Raw genomic sequence first — 25,534 nt, 5'->3', positions numbered from 1 at the left:
ACATTCTACAGTTTGCCCTTTCTCTTGCTCAGCAGGGCTTTGCTGTGGCTACTGTAAAAGGATACTTATCGGCTTTGTCGGCTTTCCTTTGCTTGCCGGATCAGCTGTCATTATTCAAATCACCTATTGTTCTTCGTTTTCTTAAGGGCCTCACAAACAGATTTCCTCCTACTCCCTTTAGTGTGCCTCAATGGGGCTTAAACCTTGTCTTGACTTATCTTATGGGTTCTCCCTTCGAGCCCTTGCACAAGTGTCCCTTGAGACTGTTGTCTTTTTAAGACGGTTTTCCTCATTGCAATTACCTCGGCAAGGAGGGTAAGTGAGCTTCAAGCTCTTAGTTCAAAACCCCCGTTTTGACCATTCATGCTGAACGAATGGTACTCAGGACCAGGGCTGCATTTTTGCCTAAGGTGGTAACTCCTTTCCATCTGGGGCAATCCATTACCCTCCCTACCTTCTATCCTCCCCCTCACCCTTCCAAGGAGGAGGAGAGACTTCACCGCTTGGACCCTAAGAGGGCGGTGAGCTTCTACCTTGACAGGACAAAGGACTTCAGGGTTGATGACCAGCTCTTTGTGGGCTTTGTTGGCTGCAGAAAAGGGCGAGCGGTGCACAAGCGCACCCTTTCCAGATGGATTGTCTTGTGCATCAAGATATGCTACTCTTTGGCGGGTAAGGAACCTCCAGAGTGTTTAAGAGCTCATTCCACTAGAGCAAAATCTTCCACTTCTGCTTTGTCTAGGGGTGTTCCTGTGGAGGACAGTTGTAGGGCAGCAACTTGAGCCTCCCTCCACACCTTCGCAAAACATTATTGCTTGGACACCGAGGTGAGGAGGGACGGACACTTTGCTCGTTCCGTCCTTCAGGACTTTTTGGTATAGAAGGGTGGACACCCTCCTCCGGGAGTGGGGACTGCTGTGGGAATCTATTCACAAGGTGAGGAATCCACTGGCAGATGTATCCATCAGAAGAACAAGTTACTTACCTTCGGTAACGCTTTTTCTGGTGGATACAGTATCTGCCTGTGGATTCCTCACTGACCCACCCGCCTCCTTCTATACCTACAATTCTATTGATGGTGTTTCAAATTGTATTTGTTACTGTCAAAGGCATTGTGTTATTCTTTTGCCTTTCTATTTATTCTTCACACTGTGTGTGTTGCTTTGCATATCATGTACTGTGTATACTGTGTATATATTGCTGTCGGTCCGTCCGTGTGCCTCGAAGGCACGGAAAAAAGGGGCGGAACTGACGTCATCACGCCGACGAGGTCTTCTTATGGAGCCGGTGACGTCAGCGGAGTCCCGAGCGGAGCCGTTCCTCTGTGACGTCGTCTTCGACCTCATCGGCGTGGACTGCTACAAAAGTTTCCGAATGTTGCTGGCGCAGGGGATATTCACAAGGTGAGGAATCCACAGGCAGATACTGTATCCACCAGAAAAAGCGTTACCGAAGGTAAGTAACTTGTACTTTAGTGGCAATAACCTCTGCCAGGAGGGTACGTGAACAGCAGGCACTGTCATCGAAGCCTCCTTACTTGATGGTCTTCCCGGACAAAGTGGTACGCAGGACTAGGGCATCTTTTCTGCCTTACGTGATAACACCCTTTCAGCTGGGACAGTCGGTTACTCTTCCCACCTTCTATGCGCCACCGTACCCTTCCAAGGAAGAGGAACGTCTCCATCTACTGGACCCAAAAAGAGCGTTATCGTTCTATCTCGATGGAACCAAAGAGTTCCTGGTGGATGACCAACCCTTTATAGGGTACGTGGGTGCACAGAAAGGGCGTGCTGTCCAAATGAGGACTATATCCTGCTAGGTTATCCTCTGTATCGAAATTTGCTATGCCTTAGCGAAGAAAGATCCCCCTGAAGGGTTTAGGGGCCCTTTCCACCAGGGCAAAAGTGGCCGCTACAGCTCTATAGCGTGGTGTTCCCATTTTTCTTATATCTGCCAAGCAGCCACATAGGCATTGCTACACATGTTTGCCTGACATTACTGCCTGGATTCCCAGGTTCGCAGAGAAGGCCTGCTTGGTCGCTCAGTTTTGCAGGATTTTCTGGTGTAAACCTTTCCGCAGTCCCTCCTCCGTGGATGGTATTGCGTGGGTATCTGTTCAAAGGTAAGGAATCTGCAGCTAGATGTTTCTATCAGATGGACAAGTCACTTACCTTCGGTAATGCCTTATCTGTTAAAGACATGATCTAGCTGTAGATTTCTTACTGACCCACCCATCCTCCCCGCACTGCGGAATTGTTTTTAGTGTCAGTGATGTTCCTCTTCAGGGCCCTAGCTGTTCATTTTTTAGCACACCATGATCAGTCACTTTAAGGTGTGGAAAGTCATGAAAAGTATTGACATCAGCGCGCTGGAGTTGCTGTTGTATCGACAACACGGACGTCACGACGAACACGACACCGATGATGTCACACGGATTCGACCGACGCCACCTACCGGCGTGTAGAGGTACCGCTAAGAAAAATCTTCTGGATCCAGCCGGAAGCCTGGAAGTTCAAAGATAAGGAATCTGCGGCTAGATTATGTCTCTACCCGATAAGGTGTTAACGAAGGCAAGTACCTTGTCTGTTTGGTCTCTTTGTTGCCCCGCAAGTAGTGAGTCCCCCACACATGCATGAATTTCTCACGATCACCTTACTAGCTTTTGCCTGTGCTGCTGTTTCATTGTCCACCATCTTTGCAGATTCCTTGTTACTTTCTTTCCCCACCTTATCCAATAGAGATTCTGTTATTTTGTTGTCAAGCATGTGGTGCTCAAAACACATTAAACATGTCCTGTTTGCACACAAGCAATGTTGCCATATGTTGAGCCTCAATATAGATCGGGGCACGACGTCTAGACCAGTAGTGGCTGGAAGTAAACGGCTTTGGAGGTGGTGAGAGAAAATAAAAAAAATAATAAAAAAAAATACCACTTACCTTTTCGCCACCTGCCGCCTCTCCACTGTCTTGTTCAGCTTCCTTTTTCCTGCAGTCCTGGCAGCAGGAAATCGCAATGCGGCGATGCAGCGTTTTGATTGGTCTGAGCACCGTGGTTCGGCGCTCAGATGGGGACAGGGAGGCTTTGCATGTTCCTCACCAGGCTGTGTAATGCAGCTTGGTTGGGAACATGCAAAGTGCGCATGAGGGCCGGCCAAACAGTCATGTTCACTTAGGAAGTGTGCAAACCACTCCTCCCCCTGTGCCATCAGCCCTGCCCCACCCTAACCCAGCCCTGCAGCTACAAAAAATAAAATGATAACAGTGTTATTATCATATTATTTTTGCTGTTCTGCTCTGAGAGCAGTAAGGGCGATGCTCCTCCACCTTAACGGAGGAGCCGCCCCTGCTCTACACATATATCCTTAAATGTAGGCCCAGGTATGCCCTGTAAAATGTAACTGTTGAACAACTGAGTAGCATCTATTACATGCTCAGTGTCTCTTTACAATGCCTGTGAATATTGCTAAAATGTCTTAAAGATCTCAATACACAGAGTTTGGGGAAAAAATACATTCTCTTATTTTATCAATGACTACATGCAAAAGAAATATTGTGGTCTGTCTTTGCACGCCACGAGAGAAAAACGATACTTAGTGGAATTCTGCTGGTAGTTGACCTGCGTTGAGAAGAGCACTGACCTATTCTTAAAAAACGTGTCACTGACTCTCATTGGTTGATTGGAGGGCAGTCTGCCGGTGCTATGAGAATTATTAAAACATGCCTTTGTTACCATATAGAACATTTATTCTCAAATGTTGGAAATTGTCCGTTAGGGATACGTTTGTATTTTTGTCGTCTTGTCTAAACATGATAGCCTTGTGTTCCGCCCTTCTAGTTTCCTGCTGCAGTTTTTAGATTCAATCTCAGTGAACCCTCCTGGTTGCTTTACCAATGTCAGAGCACATTAGCCTGATACGTATAATCCCATCTCCAGCAAACCTGTGTCTTATTCCCATTCAATGTTATTGACTGAGGTGTCAAACTATTCACATGTGACTTAGGTGTCTTATGTACTCTCATCATGCCCCAAACTTCCTTTTTTCTGAAACGCTCTATGCTGTACATAAAAGCCAAGTCCCATCAACAAAGTAACATAAAAGGTCTACCAATCCAGGAATTGTCTTGAACTGCTTATTCTCACTCACTGAAAGACTTTTGGTACATGACTAGGAAGAAAGAAAGCACTGGGGGGTGCCTATAATAGCGATAGTAATTAGTTTTACATTTATAGGACGTAATAGAACCTGTTCTCATGGTGCTGAAGTTAGGATGTGGCTAAATGCTCTCTTGGTTCTCTATGCAGGGCCGAGACGGAAGGAAGAATGTGTTGCCCACGGCTTTGTCTGTGAGTGGAGATCTTGACCGTGGAGTTTTGGCATATCTGTTTGATTCACTGCAGTCGATGGGTAACTCCGCAGCAAGGAAGAAAAGTCAGGAAAGAAAGGTCATTCCATAGAGTCTGCATATTTCTCTATATGTTACTGTCTGTGGAGCTTTTGTAGATCTTGAAACTTTGTTCCAGTGCAGTGTTTGGCACAGTACACTTGTCGTTTATTGCTTTCTGTGCAGATGTGTGGTCTTTGATCTAATTTGTTTGGGTGTTCCTAAGCAAATATATTGTTAAAGCCTGTCACACTTCACGTAGTAATATAAGTTTATAGGATTCTTAAATAATTGGTGTTTTTTTAAATGTATGTACTCATTACATTCAACTCCCCTGCACAAGGATGTGTAAGCTTCTTTAGAGTGACTGTCCCTTGTGGCTGCATTGTAAACCATTATGTAAGAGATCGAATTGTATGATGCACAGTTGTCTGCCCTCACTCTTGACCATTCTCCTGTTCTACTTCGCCTGCAGAATAGTTTCTCTTTGCTTCACGCCCCTCCAATTTAACAGTACATCAAAAAGTACCAGGAATTGATCTGTTACTCTAGCAACCTGGCCTTGCCAATGAGGGCCAAATTTAGAGAAATTCACAAATGTCATGTGGTGCTAAGCAACCTCAGATGCTGGTCTTGTTCACCAGTGAGATGGGTAGAGAGAATCCTTCACACATCTCCATAGTCACTCTGCTTGAATATATGGCGCCTATTTAAGCAAAGTACACTCATGTGGCCTTTCATCTGAAAATGTTTGTGTTCTGGCATCTGCCAGAAATTCCTTTACAAGTTCACAAAGAAGTAGTAAACGGCTTAGATTTTCCCAGTGCGTGCTGAATACAACCTTTAATAGTTTCCCTTACTATGTGGACCATGTCATGCTTTTTGCAAACCATCTAGTTCTGTCCTGGTTGTAAAATTACATTGAGAGCGAGATATTCTCTGGCTATTGGTGTTTACAGGAGCAGACCAAAGGAATTCACCTCTAATACGGTTATTCATTTTAAACTTACTTTCCCTTTCATCTTCTTTCTTTCTTTAAAGTAAGTTTGTCTTTGGAGGATCTTAATCTGGTCCTGTTGCACCCCTTCCCATCAGATATTTGAGAGGATGGCATTCTTTGAAGTGAGGCTTTTTTACTACATAACAGCCATTTAGTCAACTGAAAACCCTGCACACCACCTTCTATCTGGGTAAGGTGTATTCACCTAAATTTAATCTCAAAACCTTTCACTGAGCTCCAGCTTAATGAAGAAATGTATCATCCACGTTTTTTTGCATCCACAAACCTCCTCTGCAAAAGAAGACCTTTACAACAATGTGAGGCAAACTGTTTAATGTTGTGGTCCTGGGTCACAAGCAGTCTGAACTTTTGACCACCTCTAGGTCTTGCGTGGAAGTCCAGAAACTGGCAAATTGGCCTCTCAAGGAACCTTGTACCTGGGGCAGGGGGTGCTTAGTAAATGCGTCAGCATTATTGTCTAACCCATGGATTAAAATGTATCCTTAATACCATATGGGCTATTTACTTCAGAAACATTTCCACATTTCTGAAATCCTGTGGAAGTTACACAACCCATCAACAAAGTGAGACTGTACACATTAGGACAACCTACTCCCCCTGGATCCAGCTCTGAGAAAGATTTATAGATATGGAAACGTGCGAACAGCCTTTTTTTCGTTCTCAAGCTGTGTATGGGAATACAGCATGAGAAACGTACATGCATAAGAAAGTGAGAATGTGATGTGCTAATTGTACAAATTGTAGGGCATTTTGCGGACATACACAAATTATTGCTAAATAAGACATTGCTAATAATAGCTAATATATGTAATCATCTATACTAGCATTTTAAAAACTTTCAGAAGCTAAAAACAATGAATAAACCCATATCATGTTACTTTAATAAGAATCAAGAGTCAAAGAGGTTAGGTGAGTGGCTGCACTACGCCATGATGGCTTTTGAAGGAGTCACAACGGCCACTTTGTTTCTCAGTCTCTTCCAGTAGGCATAATAGCTAAGTTTAAAACATTTACAGGATCATTTTGGGGTATTCTTTTACTATTAAACGCTGCTTCCATCAGGGACAGTCTTGCTATATAAGAGAAACAGAGACTGAAAGTGCACGTACTAAAGAGATGATCGTACCTTAGGAGAAGATTATCTCTGCTCTGTACATGTCAGGTGCTGGGCAACGTTTTCAATTTGCAGAACTAGCCTCATGCAGTCTCTCTGAAAATTTGGGCAGCTCAGTTATTTGGTACTCAGTGTATCCGATCTAGTGATCATGAAGCTCTGTCAAACATTCCCCATTCATTATACACACCAGCTTATAATTGGCCCAGAGTATTTGAAAGCCATTTGGGGGTATTTTGGCCCATGAACCTTGCGAACCACAATTTTAGTTTACTTAGTTTACTTTGGTTTGGCATTGAAAGAGGTTTTTCGTATGGATACTTTTCTGACCCCTTCTGTGTTAATGCTGCAGAAGGTCATTTGAGGATATTGGTCTTTCTGGAGAAGGTAAATTGTTTATTAACTGCCTTCTGGGTATTTCATTTAAAATACCTGCACGTTGCTGATCGTGTTGGGTAATATGACTAAACCATATCCCAAATGCTGATTGAATGCTGGAATTCTGGAGGGCTCGTTGGTGTCCTGCTGAGTAACTATCCCCTGAATAATCACTCAACTTTGGATTTTGTGTCCTTACTGATACACCACTCCATATGATTTCCATAACGCACCCCTCCTATTAGGAATAGGGCTGTGGCGGCCATCTTGATAATTTGTCAAAAGCCTGAATGGGTGCATGACTTTCAAGACTAACTCTAAACTTGAGAAGCATTGGCAATGAGGATCACCTCATTAAACCGTCACTAAAATCTGTGGGGGCAGAGACTGGTCCAAGAGCAAACACCAGGCCTTGTGCTGATAGAGGAAATCAAATAGAAGTTAACCAGGGCTGTTCTACATGACAAATGTATTGGCTACAGGCCGTGAAATATCCGAGGGAACAGGACTGCGTAGACCCTGCTCTGAGAGGGTAAGTTAAGTTCATCGGCGATGCAGTGATGAAAGTCCTTTTCAGTGATTGAATGAGGAGGGTTGGGATAACAAAAAGAGGTTAACTAAATCAAGAATAATACAGTTAAGATTCACAGTGCTTGATTTTCAGTACTGAGAATTTTAAAACTGACAGTCCAGATACTATGTATTTTGATAACAGTAATCTGAATGCCAAGAATTCCTAACCCCTTCCAGATGCAGCGGTTGGCTAGTGAAGAAGGTCCACAAAGTTGGTCAAGGATGAGGCGCTGGACAAATGAGCAGGTGTTTAATTTACCCTACGTTTATTTGGCACTCAAATCTGGGGCTGGTCACCTATCTAGCCTGCAACAAAACAATGCACCCCCCAAGCATGTGCAGTACTACTCGAGGTCAGCGGAAATTATAATTTGGGCTAATCACAATCTCCCTGAGCATGCCGTGACCCTCATTACAATTTGTAATGCTGTCATGAGGAATAGGAGAGCAAACAATAAATATAGACCCAATCAGTACTATATTTTACAGCTGTCAAGCCGGAAAGGTGTGTTTAATATATAGTTGCTTAATTATACACAACATTCAGGAAGAAACAAATAAAGTGGGACACAAGCCTGTATCCAACTTAGTGGGAAGGACGTACAACATGAAACAAAAAGGCTCAGGCAGAGTAAATTGTTTGTATGAGACATATTTTGATAGTACAAACAAATTATAGTGGAGACACCATTACACGTAATAGGTAGTAATTAAAGAGGTGTATATGGCGTACAACAAGTCAATGGCGTTTCGATCCTTACAAAAGATATAGGATCATCATCAGGACATTAACAATGATATGCCTGTATACATTTTGCCTAGATCCAGGTCAGAGTGACTTGGAGGAGGTTTGTTTCAGGCAAAGGCCGAGTGGAAGTCCAGGCCAAGTACAAGGAGAGTAAAGGGTGCAGACAGCCACGGCCGCTGTCTGTGCAGTTGGATGTTGGGTCAGAGTCGACCTAAAGAAGGCTGTAACAGCTTAAAGGAGGCGTTTGTAATGTTTGCGCCGCGGAGCGGTCTCAAAATCAGAGTGGCCTATTGCAGTGGGCTGCTGTATATCGGGGACGGCAAGCCAGTAACCTGTGAGCCGTGTCCGCGGGTTTATTTTATTGAGGCCATGCAGAGAAGCATATGTACAATGCATAAAGTGAAAGTGCAAGAGTTAAAACCTGTTGTTACAGGATACAGTGCAGACAAGGCCCAACGTACTTACCTAGTCCGAATTCGAGAGGGGTGTACCCAAATCCCTTTCCCAGGTCCCACACACAGAAAATTGGCACGCTTGCATATCAGACCTAAGGGCTCAGTAAATATGGGTAAATAAGTGGCTTTCCTCTCCCCATCCAATAAGACCATCCAGGACCGCAAAGGACCGGGGTACCGCAGGAAATTCTGACCAGAGCTCTCTCGCCACACTTTCCAATTTTGCATAATGTAAGAAATGGCCTGGCCCTATCCCAAAAGTGTCCTGTGCTTCCTGAAATGAGATGAAGGTATCCCCTGGGTAAACATCCTCCCTCCTGACACTGCTCCATAGACATGATTGAGTCAATATTCCCAAAGAGCGTCAAATTCCATAGTTTTAATTCCCTATTGAAGGGGGCTGTGCGAATTACTTTGTGACCCACACTTTCCCATATACCGGCCGTATGTTTGACCAAGTACGGAACAGGGTGTCCGACCTACCTCCTCACATTAACAATTGGAGGAGAGTGTCACTTTCGAACTCAGTCCCCAGAAGCCGTTTCTCCCAATTGTCTGATGCTGTAAGGCACTTGCCTGCATGCTGCAAGTTAGCAGCGTAATAGTAGAACTGCACATCCGGGACGCCAGTCCCTCATCCTCCAAGTCCTTCTTCAGTGTTGCGAGCGCCTCACAGCTGTGCCTACCCCCCCCCCACAAAAGAGACACCCAACAAGCTATCCAACATACGGAAGAACCGTTCCTCCAGGCGAAACAGGGAGTTTTACACAAGGTATAGGCAGCGAGGGAGAAAACCCATTTTTGCCACGGCCTCCCTACCCATCACTGATGGAGGGAGCCTATTCCAGAATTTAACTGAATTCTCCAGCCTCGTTAGCACGCTATCCACATTCTGTCGTTGATGTTGTACCTTGGTGTGTGTGACACAGCAACGACTTGCGGGCATTGATCTTCAGACCCGAAACCTCACCAAAAGTGCTACATCAGAATGGGAACACGCACCACAGGCGAGTGCACATATATCAATGTGTCACCCACATATAGCTAGACAACATACAGTATCACCTACTCTGATCCCCTAGGGTTCCAGCTCTGCCCGAAGTAACAGCACAAGAGGCTTAATTGCCCCAGCAAACAGGAGGGGCGAAAGAGGGCACCGCTGAAGAGTACCCCGTCCCACTGGCCACGCGTTAGAAAGTTCACCCTCCACCCTGATGCGTAAAGAAGGAGCTGTATAGTTGTATCCAAGCACAGAAATTGGGTCCAAACTCCATGCCCCCACAACACGGCCATCAAAAAGGCCCACTCAGCGGTGTTAGATGCCTTTTCAAGGTCTAGGGAGACAAGGGCCTTCTCATCCTCCCCTTCCAACGTATCATGCAGAATATGGGCCAGTCTGCGATGGTTGTGTGTGGTTCTACATGCCGGCATAAAGCCGCATTGGTCCTCATGACCCAGGGCTTGAACCACCCCAGCCACTTTGTTGACAGTATTTTACATAATATTTTATGGTCGGTGTTAAGCATGGTGAGGGATCTATATGCAGCAGGGAAACCCCCCATCCCCGGCTTCAGCATCAGGCACACTACCCCTTCTTTCATGGTCGGTGGGAGAAGATGCTTCTCCTTTGCCTTCTGCTCGATCAACATACTTGGCAGGAATACTACTTCTATGAAATAAGGAGCCAAACTGGGGATGTCTTGCAATTGGCATTTAACAAAGAGCCTGGGAAGAGGGGTAAAATGGGGACATAAGTAAAACAGAGTCTGACACTCATCTCAGTCTGTTAATTCCAGGGTCTCTCCTTCCAGAAGGAAGACTTTTATTTATGCACTCTTTTGTAATGTCCTCAGTGCTAAAATGTGAAAACTATCTACATTAATTCCTGCCCTCACTTTCTACAAGTAATAATTTCTAGAGTCATACACTAAGAATGTTGCCTAGATGGCTTAACTATTTCTCAGGAATCTTCTTCTTCAGCATCATTCTTCTGCAGTTTCCATCTTCGGTGCTTCACTGCCAGCTACCTGCGACTTAGGATCATCACCCTAAGCTTCTTTCATAGCTAAACAAGACCTCTCCCTGGCCATATTGTTTCTGGTGTCAGCTGCACAAACTTAATAGTGGCTCTTTGAAAGTGAGTGACTTTTAAAAAAAAAAAATTATAAAGCATATTTTATTTTGTTTATAGAAAATCAGCATGTTACACAGCACTTTAGGCTGAGTCTATCAAATAAATACCTCAGCAGATACAACTTGCATTTTACTCATTCAGTACACCAAAATATTCCCCACCACCAGCCTTAGACACTTAAATAATGAACTTTATTTTAAGTTGTGATTATTTTGCCTGAAATATTCTAAGGAAAAGAACGCATTGCCGCTAGGGAAATTGGTGGTGTTCCCTGCATACTGGTGCATCTGTGTAGTTGGAAGTTATGGAATACAGAAAGTCACATTCTGAACATTATCGCTTAACACCATTGATAAGCTATGTTTCTGAAGGCAGGTGTTATACCTCACCACTTTCAAAGTTCACTAGCTACCACTGATTTTTAAACAGCTTCAGCAATTTTTTGGAAAGCTATGTGAACATCCATGCCCCAGTGACAACACACAAGTACAAGCCAACGCCTTCAGCACCCTGTTACTCTAAAGGTCTTGCTAGCAATTCTCAATCCATTCATAGATAGGAAAGAACATGTAAGAAACACAGAACTCTAAAGGTCCTATTGATACTTAAGTTCCTCTGCACAGATGCAGACAAGTCATCACATCACCCAACGTAAAATACTATACTTAACACCTTCAATGAAGCCACCAACAGAAGCAGAACGCTGTTCAAGACAAACACTGCATCAACCGCCTGTCGGACCCACATATTCCTCTCTCCGCAAAAAAAAAGTACAATCCATCAACCTCTTCATCAGTGAAATGATACAGAAGATCCAAGAGCACAAAGACGACATCAAACATGCATCAATTCTTACTCCTGCATGTTCCCATTGATGCTGCCAAGGTTCGCTGTCAAAGCCCTATCTCTCACAGATCTTGCAGACATACTCAACTCCCTCAAAGTCACTCCTTATGAAGAGGATGTCTTGCCATCTTCCTTCATTAGAGCTCTCTGGGGATGCTGTCTTACCCCTACTTACCATTGTCAATTCCTTCCTTTCGGCAGACCTCGTCCAAGAAACTCTCAAGACAGGCCAGATCCTTCCACTCCTAAAGAAACCTACACTCGATCCTAAAGAACCTACGCAAGAACATTGAAAAAGCAGTCCATCTTCCACTCCAGGATCCCATAAATGATAACCATTTCTTGCACAACTACCAGTTTGACTTCAGATCACGCTACAGCACGGTGACTGCTACCTTACGCATCTTAGACAATACCCTCTTGACAACAGAGGAAAGTCGCATTTGCCTCCTAATAATACTAGACCTATTAGCTGCCTTTGACACAGTTGACCATCCCACACTTATACGCACCCTGGCCTTCACTGGTTCTCCTCCTACCTTTCCAGTCGGCACAAGTTTGTTCACACTATCACCTTCAGGTTGCAAAAGATCCCTATCATCTGGGGAGCCCCTCAGGGCTCAATACTATTACTTGTCATCTTCTATATTTAAGATGTGTAGAAGCCTTCACCTGCTTTATTAAGCTTTTAGATGGAGTCGCTTTGTGCACTACTTACAGATAACAGCATCAAGCTTCACCAATATGCAGACGATACACAACTCTACTTGAAAGTCTTCTCTACTTGAAGTGTCCAAAGCCTCAAACACTGCTTGGTCTTCATCCATTCCTGGATGTCCAGCACCTATCTGAAGCTCAGCCCAACCAAGACATAATTGGTGTTATTTGTCAAGAACAGCAAACAAGATACAGTACAAACCTGGCTCACTTACATAAACTATGATGGCTTCAAACCCCGACTTTTACCAATTTCTAAGTAAGTTGGATTCACTCTGCACACCAACCTCATCCTCAAGGAGCATATGACCAAAAACATATAAGTGGCCTGGTACCTGCTCTTCCTTATAAAGAAAGTCAAACAGAACTTCTGTTCAAGCCCTTGTCATTTAGATGGTGGTAATGCCCTACTCCATGGCCTCCCGGACTCTACATGGCTCCCATTATGAGCATCCTACACAACACAGCATTTCTCATCTAGGGCCTGAAGAAATGTGTTAACATCACCCCCAACCTGCTGGAACTTCATTGGCTCCCCTTGCCAGCCCGCACCACTTTCAAAACCAGCTGCATCATTTACAAAGCTATCACAACCCACACAACTGCTGATCTTGCAGACAAGCTCACCATCTCTAATGGTTCTCTGCACGCCCGCAGCCAGGACACCATTAAGCAGTGCAAAAATGAAAAAACAAGACAGTAGACCTTTTCTGTCTGTGCACCCAATAAATGTGGACAACATCCCATTATCCGTACTGCCCCAATGCTGCTCCAATTTAGGAAAGAGTTGAAGACTCCCCTTTTTAGAGAACACTACCTTATGGTACACTAACTGTGCACAACCCAGCTTCCTCTCCTATTGCTCTTTGACTTTATGGTTGTTTTTCACCATGTACAGCACTCGGTTGCCATTTGGCTAGGTTTGTGCTATAGAAACACCATATACATAAGTACTTAGTGGTAATTCTCTTTGCCCTGGGTACTGGTACGAAGTACAGTCCTCCCCACTTAACCCAATCCGTTGGCTGGAGTTTTTGGTGGTATTGGAAATTTAGGGTTGCGTTCTTTAGCTTTTCCATGCTGGACCCCAAAATGCAGACACAAGGCTGGGCTTCTCTAGGGACTAAAGGATGATAACACTGCAGCCTGCACAGCCTGCTACAACCGCCTGCCTACACATTAGTGCAAGTCAGCCTTCAAATCCCCTCCGACCAGGCAGACGAGCTATCATGCCTGCAGGTGTTTCCCAGATGCTTGGCATAACTCAAGTTATCAGAATGACTGCTAGAAAAATATGGACCTTCCATTTTTATTTTGCTGAACCCTCACCTTATGAAATCTGGGACCCATGGTGCTCTACCTGGGGTAGGTATCTGTATCTTCCATTTACAGAACCGGAAAAACAAAATGAAAGGTTTCCAAATACGTGTGCGTTATGCAGACACAGGGCAGGTTCAATGCTTCACTTCCCCGCCTAGTTGTACATATCACCGCTTGACTGCATGTGTAGAGCTACCCTTCTACCCGAGGTACAGTAGCACCCCCCCCCCCACCCCCCGTCGGAACAGAGGAGGCCCGTTCGCGATCGGATTCTTTTTCTTCCCTATACTTTGTCTTTTAGGGAATGTCAACAAAGTAACATCTATGCGAATGAAAGGACCGCACTGAAGTACAGTTCTGCATTTCTTTAAAGGTGCAACTTATTCCATCATGTTATTTGTAACGTTTTGGATTTGGTGGGATACATTTGTCTGAGTGTTGTGAGGTAAAGAAGTAAAGTCATCGAATTAACTTGATCTTCTGCCTCTTGACATTAACTAGCAGGGTGCGCTCAGGTCATTCGATGCATTGAAAAAGTTGTCTTAAATTGGGGCAGCGTCAGGGCCGGACTGGGAACCCAAAGCAGCCCTGGCAATATTCTTAGACCTGGCCCCCGTCAGGAGGCTGTAAATGCTTGCCTGCTGCTTTTGTAATAGGGGGCTGATATTGCAGCAGCTCTGCAAATCCGGCCCCCACCCTTCCAGCCTCCTGGGGAAACGCCTGATGCCGATATGGCCAGTCGGCCCTGGGCAGCCTTGGAGGAGTACTGCTGGATACGGGGATGTTGTTCCAGATGCAGGGTCCTTAGATAAACAAGCATTGGCAAAACCAATAGGTCTCGCCTATGCAAGAGCTATTAGCTCTGCCATTGTGTTTTAGCCATGTTGTTCACCAACGTGGCTGCTGTTCAGCAGGGTTAAAAGCTAGTGGCGCAGAATCCATTCCTAGGTCAGCTTTCAGAATGTCCCCAAGAAGTCTACAGCTGCGCTTTCTGGTAGGCTTCAACCTAAAATGGTTTGCTGTCTTGTTTTTATGTTTTTTACACCCACTAGTCTGCAGTTGAATGTTATCCTGACTGTGGCTGTGCCGAGATCTTCAAGAGATGGTGAGCTTGTCTAAAAAATAACCTTGCAAAGCTTCTGCCACCATAAACATCAACAAATGAAATGGTGCTTGTCACACTATAATTGGTAATTTTAAGTACAGATATGAACTAAGTATGCTGTTGTTTTTCATGTAAATTGCTCTAGATGGTTTGTTGACAATAGAGTATTGTACTGAAGAAGGCCTGGATTTCTGGGCATTTTCATCACTAGCCCTTAGTATGACCAGGGAAATATCTTGTTCAAAAAGTTAATAACTAGAAACTCGACGATGAGGAATGGCAAGAGGCACTTTCCTCGCCCAAGGAAGTGGCTATATCAGCGAAATTAAAACTAGTACAGCTAAAAATCTTACATAGAGTATACCTCACTGGGACCCAACTGATTCACATGGGGAGCGACGTGTACGGCCTATGCAAAAGAAAATGTGGAATGCGGGGCGACTTCCTACACATACTCTGGGAGTGCCCACTGGTTCAAGTCTATTGGCAGAATATCCTGAGAACCATGAGTACGGTGTGGGGAGTGCCTCTGCTGCCGGAAGCCAAAAGATGCATTCTGAACATCTGGGAGCCCACAGACTTAAACTTGACAGGGAGGTTATGGGTCACACTTGGGCAGATGGTGGCCAAGCGCAACATAGCACAGCTCTGGGGGGCGGCGGCTTCGCCTACGCTAAAGAAATGGAAGGAAGATATGGACTGGTGCATGATTCGTGAGAAAACTGTATATGTTGCACGAGGGTGTCCCAAAAAATGGTTGGCCATTTGGTCTATATGGAGTGTGTACCGGGGGGGATTGTGTGAGCCGCCGATGGTCTCAGCCCCAGAAGAACACTGTACGTTCTAACCTGATAAGGCATGTATTATGACTTAACCACTAAGATGTGCAATAGGTACAGGTACGTGTTAACTGGATGCAAATGGAGTCTATGTAATACAGAAATATATGCTGTGACCACAGTTTCTTTACGTTCAATAAACAGAGTTATAAAAAAAAAAGAGAATAAATAACTAGAAACTGTTCATGCTTGGCCTGTGTGTAGCATGAATTTTACTTCGAGTTTCAAAGACTTTTGTCTCTTTACGTCAAATGACTTCAATTCAGGGACTTATTTTTTAATTGTATTGTTTGTCATTTCATCTCAAATTTCCTTTGTGGTTAACTTGTACTCAATTTAGGTACTGATCCTCCAGTCGTCACAGAAATCGCTTCAGACTGTCAAGAACGTTGAGGCAGTTTTGGCGACTTAAAAGGAAACGTTCTTGAACAAAGTCAGAAAAATCATAATGCCTTTTATCTTAAATACTTCCTTTGTTTTAAAAAAAAAAAAATCACTGCAATACCTTAACATTATTTTATAATTAGCGCTTCTCTGACTGTAACAGTGCAAAATTTCCCTTTTTTACCAAGAGTTCTAAAATTGCATCTCAATAGCCTATTCCAAATCATAACTGCGATGCACATAATCTATTATTAGTGTGAATCATGCCAAAGCTAATATCTTTTGTGGTATCTCTACTTTGAATTTGGGTAGATTTTATTAGATTTATGCATTTAGTGTTCATGGACACTCATTCACAAGCCTCTTGTTGCAAAGTAATTTAATACCAAATAACCATGAAACATCTTATCAATCTTAGGTGTTGAAACTTCACCCTTGTTTGGCACCTATTACAGTTGCATTAGACACGGGAAAAGGACCTGCACAGGACTTGAGACAGGTAGGATCAATGCACCTTTTAATGTTTTCTTGAGTCAAAATATTGTATTGATTTAATTATTTTGCATCTGATGCTCAGCAGGACAGGCGCGGGCGCATAATCTAAAGGTAGCAAGGAAGTGTGAAAGAAAAGTATTATGGTCTCTGCAGAGATGGAAATGGCAAGAGGCTGGTAAGGAGGGGACAACGTGTTACAGGAACTGACTGGTGGCAAAGCTAGTAGGTCTTGCCTTTTGTGCCCTATTGGCTTTGCAAATGGTTTTTAGCCAGGCCACACATCATTCGTGATGCTGTGCGGAGTGGATAGAGTAAAAAACAAATGCCTTTAACGCAGCTGCCAGCATCATTTTGTACCGAAGTAAACAAAAATGTGACGGATGGGATGCTTGAATTAATTGCAGCTATTACACGGGGTGACTTCTCAGTGCATCATTTTTTGCCTGAGCTTATGTGGATCGCGTTGGGTATGCACGCTAATAGAAGGTATTACATGAGCGCTCGAGATAGATGCTCTGCATGGGAAGCATGTTGTGGTAAGAGCCATTCCAAAGCAGTTATTTAATTTTTCATAATAATAAGTTAGATAATAAAGTCCAATTCATAACGTGCTGAATTAAATACGGTCATAATACTGCGAAATGTCGGTTTGTTCCCGAACATATACAATAATAATCTTTTGAGCAATAATAAAAATAATACGATTAATGATTTGCCTATATTTCTATGTCAGGACCAGAGGCTCCGATTATGCTTCTCAATTTTCTTTACTGAAAATTCTCAGCAGCCAATCATGTAAAGTAAAAACAAATAAATACGCTACAATTCCCATAAACACCAGTGGGTATCACGTGATAACCATAGAGATGACCCCTATATAAGGCATACCAGAGAATACCATATCCTCTTCCTTTGCTGCTCCGCAGCCAGTTAAGTGCATTACTTCCTTATTTGCGTTATTTGCGCTATCTTGCTCTGTGTTTGCATGCGCTTGCTCTTACAGTGATAAGTGTTCCGCTTTGATTGTCATTTCATACGCGCCACGCGCGCTCCTTCATTTTCAGGTTTTGCAGTAATTTAAACACTCTTTGTGCGCCTTCTCTTAACGCGCTCTTACCGCTGCTGCTTGCCTTTCTTGGGAGCGCGTTTCGCCTCCCGGACCGGGCGCTCGGTGCCCGAGTTCTATTTTGGTGGAGCGGGAGACGGAGGTGGGGTCGCGCGTCCTTCGGACGCGTAGTCCTCTTTCTGGTACACTTCTCGGGCCGTTCCGCGCATGCACGGCGGCCATTTTGGATCCAATACCGGCGATTTTAGCCGTTTTTTCTCACACGCTTTTGGATTCCTTCAGAGCGCAGGGGCAGCGCTGTTATTGCCCTTTACCCACCGAGTGTTGCCAGACCTCCAGTGACGCTAAGGCTTACAGTGTTGTGCCTTGGGCTGTATACTTGTGCATAGGCTCTGCCTAGAGTGGGTTATCAGGCAAGCCCTCCCTCCACATTCAATTTGTTACTGTACACAGTGTTTTCACACATTTTTGTACTGTTGTGGCTTGCTTGGGGCTCACCACTCCCCCTTATTTATTCACTGACTGCGCCTAGTTCTTTCAGGCCCTCTGTTTTTTGCGCAAGACAGTGATTATTGGCTCCATAATTGTCCTCCGGTGGGTATATCTGTCGCTACTCCAGTGACAATGTCTGATTATTATTATGACGAGGAATATTATGAGGACGTCCCTTCGGGGTCATTGGAGCATGAGCTCGTAGAGGCTCTTGATGCGGGAGTCCAGCACTCTGTCAATAAGGCTATGGTCAGGGCAGTTGAGCCTTTAAAACGCCATTTGTGTAATTATGCCCTAAAACAAGGATGGCTTCCTGGTTCTTCGTCCCGTTCTGCAAGCAAATCTTCAAAGAATCCACATTCTTCAGAATTTGCCAAATTGGCTAAAAACCTTTCCACTGACCATTCCTATGGTTGTTCTTCAAAGGACGCTTCTTCTAGTTCGCCCCTCAGAGATGATGGCAATTCCTCCTCTGATATTCCCTCTGAGCCGGAGGCTTCTCCTCCTCCAGCCAAAAAGAAACGCAAAGAGCATTTTGTGGATGCTCCCTCCCATCTGCAGTTATTTACCTTTGAGCCCACTGCTATTGTCCATCCGAACTCCTCGTCTTGGCTTCCTTTTATGGAGGTTGCTGAGTATGTGCAGTCCCATCTGCGTCAGGCTTTTCCACAGGATGTCCGTGCACGCTTGCGTTCCGAATGCCCCAGACCTGATTTAGCGGACAAGGTCGCGGACACTCCGGAAGTGGACCCCTCTATGCTCACCTATTTGAAGAAGTATACCAAGGATCCCAAAAAGGGAATCGATCGGGCTTGGCGTTCCTGTCAAGACAAACTACTCGATTTAACTGGTCCCCTTACTAAAATTTTAGATTTAGGATTTAAATCTAAGGCATCTGGGCAAATTATTGATCCTGAAGACCTGATCGGCTGGGCTCAACGAGCCATTTGTCAGTTGGGCAATGCTAATTGTGCTATGTCCTGTGAGCGTCGCCGCTCTATTCTATTGAAACTTGACCCAAAGTTGGCGAAATTGTCTACATCTGAGGCTGGTCCTTTAGCTCAAGGTCTCCTTTTTGGACAACCTTTTTTGAAAGAGCTAACAAAGTTCGTCGCTACATTTAGTGGCCTTGATAAGGCACAGGGTTCACTAAAGTGGGCTTTTCGCCCGGTTTTTGGCCGGGCCGGACGACATCAGGGGCGGTCATTCGGCCGCGGTTATCAACAAGGCGCCCAGCGGGGGTATAATAACGCCCGTGGCAAACTTCAGGACTCCACCAATTTCTATCCCACGCGTGGTTCCCGCAATAACAACAGGAAAGGTCGCTATGGAGGCAACCAAGGAGGTCAACGTGACGCCTCCACCTCAGGTGAGCTTAATTCCTTTTTCCGATGTTCAATTGGGGGGCAGGATTCAATTTTTTCTCCACAATTGGCAAAAAATCTCGCAGGATGCATGGATCCTGGAATCCGTGCAGGGTTACAAGATAGTTCTTTCATCCCCCCTCTCAGTCCCTCCCTCCTTGCACGCTGATTTTTTCCCTTCAAGATCAAGATTTCATTTCCAGCGAAATCGAGTCTCTTCTTCACAAAGGGGCCATAGAGCGGATGGCCCGCCATCCTCATGGGTTTGTCAGCACCGTCTTCCTCGTTCGTTCAGAAGGGGGGTGGATCCAGGCTTGTTTTAAATCTCAAGGATTTCAATGGAGGGGTTGTATATCGTCACTTCAAGATGGAGGGAATCCATCTTCTCCGCGATCTTCTTCAAGAAGGGGACTGGATGGTCCGCTTGGATCTAAAAGATGCCTATCTGCCAGTGCCCATTTACAGTCCTCATCGTTGATTTCTCCAATTCCATTGGAAGGGAACTTCGTACGAGTACAAGGTCCTTCCTTTCGGCCTCTCGTCAGCACCCTGGTGTTTCACAAAACCTCTGAGGCCTGTAGTCGAGTTTCTTCGAGCCCTAGGGGTTCGCCCCATCATTTATTTGGACGATATTCTCATCCTGGGGCGGACTCCTCCCCTAGTCATGGAACATCTTGCTTGGACGATAGACCTATTGCAGAATCTGGGCTTCTTGGTCAACCCTCAGAAATCGGTATTGATTCCGTCTCAGTCTGTCGAGTTCCTGGGCTTTCTTGTAGACTCCCTTACTTGTCAACTCCTCTTGCCCAATCAGAAGATCAGATCAATCAAGAGAGAATTGAGGTTGATTTTGCACAAGCAGATTGTGTTCTTGAGATCGATAGCCCGGATCGTCGGCTTGTTAGCTTCCTCTATCCAAGCGATCTTCCCGGGTCCCCTTCATTACCGAGCGCTTCAACGACTCAAGATCCGTCATCTCCAGAAAGGCCTCAAGTATTCCGATCAGATTCCTCTCACAGAGGAGGCGGGGTGGGAGATGGTTTGGTGGCTAGAGCACATGGAGTCTTGGAACGGTCGAGCCCTATTCGGCACCACTCCGGAGGTGGTGATCGAATCCGATGCCAGTCGGTGGGGTTGGGGAGCCCGTTGCGGCCCGGTGTCCACGGGCGGTCGGTGGTCTCCGGAAGAATTAAGTCTCCACATCAATTGTCTGGAACTCCTGGCGGGTTCCTTTGCAATTCGCTGCCTTTCACCTCGCCAGACGAATTGTTGCATTCTTCTCCGCATGGACAATGTGTCAGCGGTTTGTTATGTGAACAAGTTGGGCGGGACTCGGTCCCGCCTTCTGGCGGAGATTGCAAAGGATTTTTGGCACTTTTGCCTTCAACACAAACTGTTTGTGGTGGCGGAGTATCTTCCCGGGTGCATCAACCAAGTTGCCGATTGGAATTCCCGACATCTGGGGGATTTCAGCGATTGGAGGCTTCATCCTCGAGTCTTCCGGTTGTTGATACGCACATGGGGTCCTTGTCAGATCAATCTTTTTGCCTCCCGACTCAACACGCAACTTCCAGCATTCTTCAGTTGACGTCCCGACCCGGAGGCTCTGGCGACGGATGCTTTTCTTCAGGTGTGGCCTCAGTCTCTATGTTATGCGTTTCCTCCGTTTGTCATGATTCCCAGGGTCCTGGCCCGAACCAAGTGTTATCAGTCGGAGTTGATTCTAGTCACTCCCCTTTGGCGGGCTCAGCCGTGGTTCCCGGTACTTCTGGAAATGTTGTGTGCGGTTCCCCTTCTTCTTCCCCTTCGGTGGAATCTGTTGTTGGACCCCCTTCAGTCCCCTCACCCTCTGATAACATCCGGCCAACTCTTGCTGGTCGCATGGCGAATTTCGGGGATCGCTGGAAAGTCCCAGGCCTTTCGCGAGACGCTGCCCGATTTATCAATGAAGCTTGGTCACCCAACACACACAAGCGTTATGCCTCAGCCTGGAAACGATGGTGTGATTGGTGCTCTCAACGGGAGATGGATCCCGCTGTCGTGGATGTCTCCCTCGTGGTGAATTTTCTTGCATCCCTTGCTGCTTCCGGCCTCGCCTATCGCACGGTCAATAACTTCCGGTCGGCCATTTCTGCGGGCCATATACCAATTGATGGCAAACCAATTGGTGAACACCCTTTGTTGGGTAAATTACTCAAGGGTATTAGATTGGTGAAACCTCCTTCCTCTAAATATTCGGAGCTTTGGGATGTTTTCACTGTCTTACGTTTTTTGGACGCCTGGCCAGATAATCAGTTTCTCTCTCGTAAACAACTTTCCGCTAAGTTAACAATGTTACTTTGTCTAGTGTCCTGTAAGCGAGTATCCGATATCCGCGCTCTTGACCTCGCGGGTCGTAGTTTTTCTCCGGAGGGTGTCACTTTCTCCATCACCAGACGCACTAAATGTAACATCTCCTCTGTCACTTATCCCAGTTTTCCTGCTAATCCTAAGCTTTGTGTGGTACAATGTATCCGGGATTATGAAGTAAGTACTGCAGGTTTTCGTCCTGATGTGGGGGGTCAATTGTTGATAGCTTTACAGAAACCTTTTCACCCAGTGACCCCCGCTACCCTAGCAAGATGGGTGCATTGGCTCATGTGTGAAGCTGGTATTGATGTTTCCAAATTTGGGGCTCATTCGGCTCGTGGTGCTATGGCATCTAAAGCTTTTTCTGTAGGTGTCAGTTTGTTAGACATTATGAAGGCAGCAGATTGGTCATCTGATTCTACATTTAAGACCTTTAATTATAAACCAATTGTAAATATTGCTTCTGTTGTGGTGGATCAGCTTTGAACAAGCATAATCGGAGCCTCCGGTCCTGACAGAGAATTCAAAATTTGCGAACATACGTGACAAGAATTTTCAATTCTATTAAGGACACGGAGGCGAGGATTATCCCACTCTTGACTCTGTACTGTATTATATTACATTTCTGCCTTTTTTGCTGTATATATTGCATTCTATGCTCCTATTGTTCTTGATACCCTTCCCTTTGTTACTAAATGACCCTCTTACTGGGAGTGTGGTATTACGGCTTATTTTTTCCTTTCAGGTTCTGATCTCAAATGAGTTGCTTTTCGTCCTCGCTATTGGATTTGTTTTGCGCCTCTTCAGAGGAAGCTGTCCCATTGAAGCTGCCTTCAAGTCTTGTTCCTGCCCGTTGGCTGCTGGATTTCTTTCCATATTTGGTTCTGCCTTTTCAACTGTTTCCGGACTTCTACATGTGTTTGGATTGTTCTTGGACTGGTATGCCTTATATAGGGGTCCTCTCTATGGTTATCACGTGATACCCACTGGTGTTTATGGGTATTGTAGTGTATTTATTTGTTTTTACTTTACATGATTGGCTGCTGAGAATTTTCAGTAAAGAAAATTGAGAAGCATAATCCTCGCCTCCGTGTCCTTAATAGAATTGAAAATTCTTGTCACGTATGTTCGCAAATTTTGAATTATTCAATTCATTTGTTTTTTTTATTATCAACGTTTGTTCGGTCTTTAGGTTTAGGGCACAAACTTTGTCTTTCTGCTATGGCAGCCGTGTTTGTGCTGGAAAGATTAGGCGCAGTACTGCTGCGGCCCCAGTCCGTCTTCTATTTCCTTTGGTAGTGGGTGCCTCCAGTGTGAGCCAAAAGGTACTAGCCTACAATTTCCTGCTGTCAGTTTTCACCTGTTCCCGATGTTGGTGTTTGTGCTTCTTTCTTTTAAGTTACGTGTCTAGTTCGGGACTTCTCCAGTTGCTGTTACACGCAGGTGTCAATGTTGGAGTTGTCAGGCAAGTAGTCTTTTGTCTATCCCTCTCAGAAATAGGTAAGCCCGAAAATTCGTAGAGAGTACCGAGTCAGGGATCTCTGGCTTGACTCTTAGCCTACGCACGAGCCGAGCCATGAAAAGATTGGACATGTATCTGGTACAACAAACATCGTATCAAAGTACGATAAAGTATCTCAAATTAAAAAGAAGTTATTTGTTGAAGGCTTGTGTTTCACTTCAGTGCATTAGATAATCAGTGATAGTAATCTTTTAATACAAACCTTCCCTACCCCCTTGATGCCCTGCCTCCGCTGCCGAAAGAACTTCAAGAGAAGCTACTTTGTCATGTGCACTATTTATGCGTTGATTGTTGTGGTGTGTGGAGCAGCAGTATTCATATATGATATCTGCCAAAGGTTTAAGGTTTCGCCTGCAGACAGCTTTTAGCTGTATGTCGTTGGAAGACCTCGGTAGACTGTATCGAAAGCTTACAGTGGACTTTGTGAAGCCTACTGTGAATAGTTTATTGATTCAAGTATTTAAAATTGTTACAATACATACATACCATACGATCTAACATAAACATTGTAGATACAAAATTGTAACGTTTTCTAATTGTGAAAACAATATTGCTAATACTAATAATTTTCTGCAATTCTTTAAATAAATGAAAGTCACCCCTTCAGTAATTTTCGTTATTCAATTTTACCATTCCATTATTTTAGAGCTGTGTGAGACCGTTTAGTCTTCATTTTATTGTCTACAATATTTATACATTTACCAAATTGTACAATTTCATTGGTGGTGTTTGTGGTAAAATAAAATACTAATGCACTTCTGCAAGCAGTGATTGCATTTCTTTAAAACATGGGCTCACGGCGTGGAGACATAAATACAGGGCAGCAGGAAAGTATATGTGCCGTCGTTTCTTTTGCGTAGTTGCAAAACCTACAGCTCCCAGTCAGTTTGTAACCTTTTCCAGTCTGCTGTACTCCTGGATTGGGAAGAACATCCATCTTGGACGCATGATTTGGGTTCTGCAATGTCTGCTCATTGCATTTGTTTGGAATGGCTGTATTCGATCTTTCTCATATGATTTGCAAATCGGCCCCAGGTTTGTAATTTGATTATGTCTGCTTTCCAGGATATTTGTTGCAGTTGCTTTTCTATTATTGTTTGCAGTAATGCACAAGGAGTGGTACAAAGACAGGAATCTTAAATAAAGTATAAATCCTTTATAGCTTCAGACAAGAAATTGGACCATGGTTTTTTCTTTTGTTTAAAGGTTGCTCCGATTACAATCTTAAGTGTGTCTGAATGTGCATTCATAACCTGGTGGTAATATTTAATAAAGGATGTCTTGCGTTCCGAATCCGGTCTTAAAAGGCCAAATTCTAGATCATTATAATTTATGCGTTTTTATATAGTGCGTACTTTACCTGAAGGTGTCAGAGCGTTTTACAATAGAATCAGTTACATTGCATAAGGATTTCAGAGTACATTAATTATTATTATTAATATTAATGGAGTTTCATATAGCGCAAATTTGATCCGAATTGGGTATCAGAGCGCTTTACATAGCACCAGTTGCGTTACATGAGGACACATTCATTTTTAGGTCTCGCCTACGCAGTGCGCATGCACTGCATAGGAGACCTTTAGCCGTCGTGCAGCTCTTTTTCCAAGCACATACTCGTGTTTGTGGTGGCATACAGCTTGCGGGAGTGTGCAGCGGCGTGCCACAAGCACGAGTATGTGCTTTGAAAAAGAGCTGAATGCGCAATCGCTTTTACTTTCGCGGCCGCGTCGGGCACGCATGCACACACGCGCTATCGCTTTTACTTTCGCGGCTTTTCCAGTCTCCCCTTTGAATTTAATGACCCATAAAATGCCCCCTTCTGCCTTTCCCGTTCTCCCCCCCTCCTCGCCGTCCAATCTATCTCTGCCCCCTCTGTTTCTCCCTTCCTGGCTCTCTTCACTGTTTCTCTCCCTGCCTCTCCCCGCCCCCTCCCCCCGCCTCTCTCTGTCCAGGCTCTCTCCCTTGCACCGTCTTCTTCTTTCCCTCCTCCCCTCTCGCTTCCTCGCTGCGTTTTAATGACCCGTAAAATGGCCTCTTTCAAATGGATCTGAACAGTCTTTCATTGTCTGCTGCGCTAATCTGGAGTGCTGTGCCCGCTTCGTCACTGGTCTGCCGTTCGCCTTGCCACTAGAAACCCTGTGCACATGCGCACTACTATACCATCGACGAGCCCATCATCACATGAGTCAGCCATTCAGATGAACATGAGAGGAGTTAAACTTTATTCTT

At 44.8% G+C, this 25,534-nt stretch overlaps 1 protein-coding gene across 7 annotated transcripts in view; it reads left to right on the top strand.

The window, feature by feature from the left end:
* Window positions 1-25,534, top strand: part of POLG2 (DNA polymerase gamma 2, accessory subunit) — a 172,655-nt gene that overhangs the window by 135,056 nt on the left and 12,065 nt on the right. For 4 of the 7 annotated variants that reach the window (XM_085617246.1, XM_085617245.1, XM_085617243.1 and 1 more), the window contains exons 6-8: window positions 4,304-4,444; window positions 16,436-16,516; window positions 22,529-22,722. In XM_085617246.1, coding sequence (XP_085473372.1) covers window positions 4,304-4,444; window positions 16,436-16,516; window positions 22,529-22,722 — 416 coding nt within the window. The remainder of the gene's footprint in view (window positions 1-4,303; window positions 4,445-16,435; window positions 16,517-22,528; window positions 22,723-25,534) is intronic. The other 3 variants (XM_085617249.1, XM_085617247.1, XM_085617248.1) reach the window with 1 other exon arrangement.

This window comes from Triturus cristatus, chromosome 7 (assembly GCF_964204655.1).
Source record: "Triturus cristatus chromosome 7, aTriCri1.1, whole genome shotgun sequence".
In the NCBI taxonomy this organism is placed as follows: domain Eukaryota; kingdom Metazoa; phylum Chordata; class Amphibia; order Caudata; family Salamandridae; genus Triturus; species Triturus cristatus.
Note: the sequence above shows the minus strand (reverse complement) of the source record. Positions and strands in the feature narration are given on the sequence as shown.